At 52.7% G+C, this 8,857-nt stretch overlaps 1 protein-coding gene across 1 annotated transcript; it reads left to right on the top strand.

The window, feature by feature from the left end:
• Positions 1-313: 313 nt before the first annotated feature.
• On the top strand, positions 314-2,110 carry LOC145423707 (uncharacterized). Its single transcript, XM_080296463.1, has one exon. The coding sequence runs from the start codon at positions 593-595 to the stop codon at positions 2,108-2,110; it is 1,518 nt and encodes a 505-aa protein (XP_080152589.1). The 5' UTR covers positions 314-592.
• Positions 2,111-8,857: the final 6,747 nt, after the last annotated feature.

The raw sequence follows: 8,857 nt of genomic DNA, 5'->3' as shown, positions 1-8,857 counted from the left end.
GACCTGGCGCCAGTTGCATTTTTCCATGTTCAAACATGACCTACTTATAACCAGGAGGATTTATACAATATCCAGAGAATGCCAAAAAGACCGTTTAAAATGAAGACTCAAAGAAATTAAATATGAATGTTAGATAAAGTGATTGAAAAGTGATGTGAAAAGATTCAATATTTCATAATGTTACAGCACACCTCAGGTTATTAAACTGTGATATTTTGCTAAATGACCCAGTGACAAACCTTTCACAATATATATATATATATATATATATATATATATATTTTTTTTTTTTATTATAAAAGATTGTGGCGTGGGTGTGGTCCTTGGCCAGCTGCAGAGGAGGCGTGACGCAGTGAGCTCCCGGGGCGGCGCAGGGGCGGGGTGAACAGGTGTGCTGGGATCTGACAGTGATTGTGTCTCTTTATGTGTTGGCAGTGACAGACGGAGACGGACGTGACAGCAGAGAAAGAGAGCGCGGAGTATATGTGTCCACTACAACCCCGAGCTTAATAAAAAGTTCTGCACTGTCAAAAGTCGCTCCGGCTGGTATTTCTTGGATCCACCGTTACACTGGTGCCGAAACCCACGCGTGATGTCCGGTCCCCTGCCGGCTCCCCCTGCTCCCCCGGCGGCGCCGCCGCCCGCCCCACCGCCCGCCCAGCCGCTGCAGATCTTGGGCCAGATGATGGTGGACATGGCGGCGATGGCGGCTCGTCAGGCGGCCACGCAGGACCAACAGTTGGCGTTGCTTCGCTTGCAATCGGAGCAGCAGACCGCGGCTCTGGGGCAGCTGCTGGGGAATGCGGCCGCGCCGGCTCCCGCCCCTCCGCTGTCGGTGACGTTGCACCGGATGCGGGATGGGGAGGACCCGCTGGTTTTCATCGAGGCTTTCCAGGCCACGGCGATGGCCTGTCGGTGGCCGGAGGAGGAGTGGGCCGCCCGGCTGCTGCCGCTTCTGTCGGGTGAGGCCCAGACGGCGGCGCTGAGCCTGCCCCCCGGCTCGCGGGGGGTGTTCGAGGACGTGTGCCGGGCGGTGCTGGATCGTTTGGGGCTCTCCCCGGAGGATTACCGCCGTCAGTTCCGGGCCAGCAGGATGTCGGGGGGGGAGCGGCCGTTTGCCTGGGCTCGGCAGCTGGAGGATGCGGCAGCGAGGTGGCTGCGACCGGGCCCCTCGGCTGGGGAGACGCGGATGCTGACCATGGTCGTCCTCGAGCAGTTCGTGGGAGGCCTGCCCGAGGCGACGGCTCGTTGGGTTCGCTGCCACCGCCCGGCGGATTTGACGGCGGCGGTGACGCTGGCAGAGGACCATCTGGCGGCCGACCCGGTACCGGGCCGTGAGGAGCCGCGGCGGGGCGCCCGTGTTCCGCCGCCCAGGCCACCGGCGGCGGCGTCGCAGAGGAGAGGCGGCGGCCCTGCGGGAACGGAGCAGGCAGCAGGGTCGAGCCCCAGGAACCCGTTCCGGCCGCTGCTTCCCGCCGGAACCCCGGCGGCCGCCGAGGTTGCCCCGGAGCCACGGGGAGCCGCACAGACGCCGGGGCCGGACTGTTGGAAGTGTGGGCGGCCGGGGCACCTGCGCCGAGACTGTCCGCTCATGGAGGTGGGGCAGGTGTTCCGCGTTGCCGGCGCTCCAGCGCCCGCCCCCGGTCCAGGAGTGACGTACCGCGTGCCGGTAAGGTGTCAAGGGGGTATTCGCCATGCTTTGGTGGACACGGGCTGCACGCAGACTCTGGTCCACCAAAGTTTGGTTCGCCCCGGGGCATTGTTGGAGGCTGACTGGGTGGAGGTTAAATGTGGGCACGGGGATATTCACAAGTACCCAGTAGTGTCACTGTTGCTGAAATTCAGGGGCAAAACGCATAGAGTGAAGGCGGCGGTTAGCCCGCGCCTGTCGCATCCCCTTATTTTGGGTACGAATTGGCCGGGGTTCCACAGCTTACTGGGGCAGTACGCGGGGATGCGATCGCGGTCTGTAAATTCGTGTGACGTTTGCGCGGCGCTCGGCGGTGACGCGGGGTCGACCGACGCTGACTCTGGGGGGAGGAGGAGGCGGGGACTTCCACGGAAGCCCCGCCGCCTCCCGTTGTGTACCCCACGGAAGATTTTCCACTAGAGCAGTCTCAGGACGACACCCTACGCTCAGCCTATGACCAAGTGATGGATATTGATGGTCGCTCGGTGCGCCCCGACGCTGCGCGAACGTACCCTCATTTCCAATTGCGGAACGATCGGCTTTATAGAGTGAGCCGTGACACTCACACTAATGAAATCCGCACACAGTTGTTGGTGCCGCGAAGCCGCCGGGAAATGATTTTCCAGGCGGCTCATTCGAACCCCATGGCAGGGCACTTGGGTGGCGAGAAAACTCTGGAGCGCATAATGGCCCGATTCTATTGGGCCGACGTGCGCCGTTGGTGTGCGTCGTGCCCCGAATGCCAGCTGGTTAACCAGCCGGCCGTGCCAAAGGCGCCGTTGCGCCCATTACCGCTGATGGAGATCCCGTTTGAGCGTATTGGCATGGATCTCATCGGGCCATTGCACCGGAGTGCACGCGGCTATCGCTTTGTGCTGGTCCTGGTGGACTACGCAACGCGGTACCCGGAAGCAGTGCCGCTACGCACCATTTCAGCGAAGAGCGTGGCGCAGGCACTGTTTCAGGTCATCTCCCGAGTCGGTATTCCGAAAGAAATACTGACTGACCAGGGCACGTCGTTCATGTCGCGCACATTGCGGGAACTGTATGAATTACTGGGTATTAAATCTATTCGGACCAGCGTCTACCACCCTCAGACTGATGGGTTGGTGGAGAGGCTGAATAAGACTTTAAAATCCATGATTCGTAAGTTCATTCGCGAGGATGAACGCAATTGGGATCGCTGGTTAGACCCTCTGTTGTTTGCAGTGCGGGAGGTGCCCCAGGCCTCCACGGGATTTTCTCCCTTCGAGCTGTTATACGGCAGGAAGCCGCGGGGGGTGCTCGACCTGATTAAGGAAAACTGGGAGGAAGGTCCGAGCCCTGCGAAAAGTGAAATTCAGTACGTGCTGGACCTGCGAGCAAAGCTGCACACACTGGGGAGGCTCTCGCGGGAGAATTTGCTCCAGGCCCAGCAGCGGCAGCGACGCCTGTATGACAGAGGGGCTAGACTCAGGCAATTTTCACCGGGAGATAAGGTGCTTGTGTTACTTCCTTCTTCCAGCTCTAAATTACTCGCCAAGTGGCAAGGACCCTTCGTGGTCACACAGCGAGTGGGGGACGTTGATTATGAAGTGGTACGGTCGGACAGGGGCGGGGCCACGCAGATTTACCACCTCAACCTCCTCAAAGCCTGGAGGGAGGCGGAGACCGCTTCTCTAGTGAGCTTGGTAAGAGGGAGAGATGAGTTGGGGCCGGAGGCGCCAAAGTCTAGCATCCCCGCCTCCCTCCATTGCAGTGACCATCTCACACAGGCCCAGAAGGCGGATGTTGCTGCATTGCAACAGCGCTTTGCCGACGTGTTCTCCCCCTTGCCCGGCCGTACTTCTCTCATAGAGCACCATTTTGAGACGCGGCCTGGCGTGACGGTGCGTTCACGGCCCTACAGGCTGCCGGAACATAGAAGGCAAATTGTTTTCCGGGAATTGAAGGAAATGCTGAGGCTGGGAGTAATAGAAGAATCACACAGTGCTTGGTGTAGCCCCATCGTCCTTGTAGCAAAGAAGGATGGGTCTATACGGTTCTGTGTCGATTATCGCAGAGTGAATGAGGTGTCACGTTTTGATGCTTATCCCATGCCCCGGGTCGACGAGCTCCTGGACCGGTTGGGCCCCGCTCGCTTTTTTACGACTCTGGATTTAACCAAGGGCTACTGGCAGATTCCCTTGTCTACAGAGTCCCGGGAAAAGACGGCCTTCTCCACTCCGTATGGGTTGTACTAATTCGTGACGCTTCCGTTCGGCTTGTTCGGCGCCCCTGCCACTTTTCAGCGCCTCATGGACCGGGTGCTGCGGCCCCACGCTGCCTATGCTGCCGCCTACCTAGACGACGTCATCATTTACAGTGACACGTGGGCGGGGCATGTGCGGTGTGTGGCCGCGGTGCTGGAGTCCCTGAGGCAGGCGGGGCTCACGGCCAACCCGAAGAAGTGTGCGGTTGGACGGAGGGAGGTACAGTATTTGGGGTACCACTTGGGGAGCAGGCAGGTGCGACCTCAAGTGGAGAAGACGGCGGCGATTGCATCCTGCCCGCGTCCCAAGACGAAAAAAGAGGTGAGACGGTTTCTGGGGCTGGCCGGCTATTACCGGCGGTTCGTCCCAGGGTTCGCGGACCTGACCAGCCCCCTGACTGATCTCACCCGCAAGGGTGCCCCAGATCTGGTCCAGTGGACGGAGCGGTGCCAGGCGGCGTTTGTGCAGGTGAAACGGGCTCTCTGTGGAGAGCCGCTGCTGTTCACACCTAACTTCTCCCTCCCTTTCTGTCTGCAGACTGACGCCTCGAGCAGAGGGCTGGGGGCCGTTTTGTCCCAGCAGGTGGGGGGAGTTGACCGGCCGGTCGCTTACATCAGCCGGAAGCTCACGGACCGCGAGTCACGGTACAGCACCGTAGAGAAGGAGTGCCTGGCGATCCGGTGGGCGGTCGACTCCCTTCGCTACTACCTCCTGGGCCGCCCGTTCACCCTCTGCTCGGACCACGCCCCGCTGCAGTGGCTCCACCGCATGAAGGATGCCAACGCCCGGATCACTCGGTGGTATCTGGCCATGCAGCCCTTTAAGTTCAAGGTGATCCATAGGCCGGGCGCGCAGATGGTCGTGGCCAATTTCCTCTCTCGCTCGCGGGGGGGGGAGTAGGTTCGGCCGGATGGGCCCCGGCCTCAGTCGGGCGGTGGGGATGTGTGGCGTGGGTGTGGTCCTTGGCCAGCTGCAGAGGAGGCGTGACGCAGTGAGCTCCCGGGGCGGTGCAGGGGCGGGGTGAACAGGTGTGCTGGGATCTGACAGTGATTGTGTCTCTTTATGTGTTGGCAGTGACAGACGGAGACGGACGTGACAGCAGAGAAAGAGAGCGCGGAGTATATGTGTCCACTACAACCCCGAGCTTAATAAAAAGTTCTGCACTGTCAAAAGTCGCTCCGGCTGGTATTTCTTGGGTCCACCGTTACAAAGATTAACTTATTAAATTAAGCTGTTTTTTCTTAGCAAATGTAGCCAATATGTTTAATTAGTGCACATGGTGCTACTGCTAGCTACAACATAGCAAGGATTTATCTCACAGGTGTCAGACTCCAGGCATCGAGGGCCGCTGTCCTGCTTGTTTTCCAACTAACCTGCCCTTGTAGCTTGTTATTGGCAAAGCACACCTGATCCAAGTAATCAGTAGCAGGTAGGGCAGGGATATCTCAAAAACAAGCAGGATGCAGGCCCACGAGGACTAGAGTTTGACACCTTTGAAGTCTTAACACTAGTGTTTTGTAGCCAGTGGTGGAGTTGAGGCCTAGCAGGCAACTGCTGCCTGTAGCCTTCTGTGCTAGCACACATGCCAATCAAAGGGGCCACACCCCCTGCTTTAAAACTAAACAAAATCCAACAAGGTGACTATTGACTAAATCATCCATTCGTATATAGTGGTGTGACACTAGCTATAGAGACCAAAATTAATTTTTGCATAAGGCTGTAAACATGTTTATTTTATCAGTGAAATTGGCCTTTTTAAGAAGTCACTTTTCAAGCCAGCCTCCAGTGGGCATTGAAGGAACTGCAGGGTTTTTTTTTTTTTTGCAATTTTTGTGAGATTGCTCTTGAAAAACAACAATGATCTTGATTGTTTAATTGATCAATTCAATTTTATTTATATAGCAACAGCAGTCGCCTCTAGGCGCTTTGTATTGTAAGGTAGATCCTACAATAATACATACAAAGAAAAACCCACCAATAAGCAAGCACTCTAGCAACAGTGGGAAGGAAAAACTCCCTTTCAACAGGAAGAAACTTCTGGCAGAACCAGGCTCAGGGAGGGGCGGGGCCATCTGCTGCAACTGGTGAGAGAAGGAAGACAGGACAGGTCCTTAATGATCCTTAATAAGGAAATGCAAACTTTATCTTAGAAGCATTTTTTTTACAAGGTGAGTTATTTTGTTCCTCTTGATTAACCACCTGCAGCTGAAGAATGAGTAACTTAATTTCAACACTGAAAGAGGATTTCTTAAAATCTAGCACCAGCACCAGTCATATAATTCCCTTGCAATCTGTGTCCTTAACCTTTTTTTATTTATTCATTTTCTTTGAAACATGGAGTTCTGTTGTTCCTGCTCAATGTCAAAATAAAAAGGACACAGAGAGACAGTGAGAGGGTGAAAAAAGCCCAAACTCCAGTACAGTCAGGAGGTGATGTAGGAGGAAGAGGATGACATAAGAAAGAATGGCATGTGCAAGAAGGGCTGAAATATATCGGCGCTGGGATGATGGGATGGAAGTTAGGGGTTCTGGTGAGTTAAGGGATAAATGAGAGAAGGCAAGATGAATGAGGTTGATGAAGAGAGAGACAGAGTGAGAGTTGGAGGCAGGGGGAGTGGGTGGTGGGTGGGTGGATGGGGGGGGGGGAGTGGTGGGGGGTGGGTGAATAGTGGGTACAAGGCTTTATTTAGTGCATGCCTGCAGGTGTTGCCTAGTAACAGAGAGGAAACAGATCGAGGGAAGAGCTGGAGAGCACACCTCCCTTTATCTTCTTCATTCTTTCTGTTTCTGCTCCTGGCCTTAGTCTGTTCCAAAACCCCAACACAGGCACGCACACAAACAAAGACACACAGTCGCTCTCTGTGTGTATGTGTTTTTCTCCCTTAGACACTGTCACAGCAAAAGCCCTATCCCTCATTAGCAGTCAGGATGGCTGCTGTCCTCCTGTCACGAAAGAAGACGAGGAAAGGAGGGCAAGGAGAGGCAGGAGGAGAGAATTAAGGAGAAACAGACAGAGAGGAAAGAAAATGCAGTGTAAAACACACACACACACAGACACACACACACACACACATTCATCAAGGTTGTTGCCATAGCATTTGTTGCTCTGTTCCTCATTTTGCTGTTTGAAAGAGCGTTTCAGATGGGTGTTCTTCAGTTCAAACACTCGTCATATCTATCCAGCACGATGCGTCTTAATGAGTCTGTTTTATATTCTGCATGGTACTGGAGACCTAATAAAACGAGCGAGGAAAGCAGCTCAGTAGACTGATCGATGTGCAGTTGGATCTTCCATCCAATCATGGCTCTTTCAAATTATTTATCAGGGTTTGACCAGTCTAGCTACCTGTAGCCTTGTAATCGAAGCTGATCAGGTATAATGTGTTTAATGTACACACACACACACACAAAGACACACACACAGAAATGTGGCCACATATTTGAAAGAAGTTTCCTGATTATGTCTAAATTGAAAAATCACGCTCAGAAACACACAAATTGCAGCCGTGATGTGCTTAATGATCCAGGGATAAGTCTAATGTCTGGACTACTAATGAGAATATCCTTTTTTTTCTTTTTAAATATTACTTCAGTCTTTCAGATGTAGCGAAAGGCTACATCCTCTATGACTGTCTGACTGCCGTCTGCTGCTCATGTTCATGCATGCATGTCTTGGTGGCAGGGGAAGAGTGTGCTTTGCATTTTAACATCCCACCGCTCACTGCAGACATGTGCAAAATGCACAGTGTGCTATCATTTCTCTGTCTTTCTGATTGTCCTCTTGAAGACAGAGGCATCATCCTGTGTTAAATCCCTGAAGTATTGAAACACAGCTCCTTAAAACGCAAACTTTATCTGCTTTAAAGCTCACACAGGCACATCCCGCCCTAAAAGACATAATTGAAAATCAATGTAACCACCGCCAGTGGAAAGCAGTCAGGATTGATTGAATTAATCAAGGCTCGACCTTGATGCAAATACACGTACGCGTGCAGAGTCAAACGAATCCACACCAAAAAGCTGTCTGGCTCCACAAAAAGCTGGCTTCTTGTGAATACGCCGAAAGAGGCTAAAAATACATTTTTCCCACATGCACTGTGCCATATAAAATATTTATAGTGAGTCCTAGTCTGCTAAGTATGGCAGAGATGCTACACAGAAAGAGAGGGAGGAGCTGCCAAAGCTCGCTGTAGCTTCCATCTCGGCGCCAGAGCTTACATAAGAGCTAACTGCAGTTTGAAAGAGAGGAGTAGAGGCTTTACCCTCTCTATCTGTATTTAACACACACACACACACACACACACACACACACACACACACACACACACACACACACACACACACACACACACACACACACACACACACACACACACACACACACACACACACTTGTTTAAACAGAGAGTGACTGAAAAAGACAGACAGGAAGGCAGAGGACTGATTCTACTATCTGTTTCTACAGGAATCTATTCTTGTCAGATCCCTTTTTATACACTACTATGCACGTCCTGATTTTGCCAAGCTTACAGTATGTGGGCGTAATTCGTCACCCAAGGCCAAATATAACAAGGGAAGAGAAACGTGTATGAGAAGCATCCAAAATCATAACTTGGACTTTGTCATTAGACAAGAACTAACAGACTTAAAAACTCCTTTGTCCCACACGCCATCAGACTGTTTAACTCCTCTCTGGAGGGGAGAGGGAGGGGAAACAGGAAACAGGAGGACAAAGGAGGGGGGAACAACTAAGCTGTAGTGCCTCTTCACCTCACTGTACAATACCTTGTGCAATACTTTTTGTAAATAGTCAACAGTGCAATAGACTCAATACTTGAAATGTGCAATTCACTTGTATTTTTATTTTTATTCCTATTTATTCTATTTATCCCCTTTGTATATTTTATTTATATTTGTCTCTGTATTTATATATGTG

Source organism: Astatotilapia calliptera, chromosome 22 (assembly GCF_964374335.1).
Source record: "Astatotilapia calliptera chromosome 22, fAstCal68.1, whole genome shotgun sequence".
Classification (NCBI taxonomy): domain Eukaryota; kingdom Metazoa; phylum Chordata; class Actinopteri; order Cichliformes; family Cichlidae; genus Astatotilapia; species Astatotilapia calliptera.
This window is presented reverse-complemented; position numbering and strand designations above follow the sequence as displayed.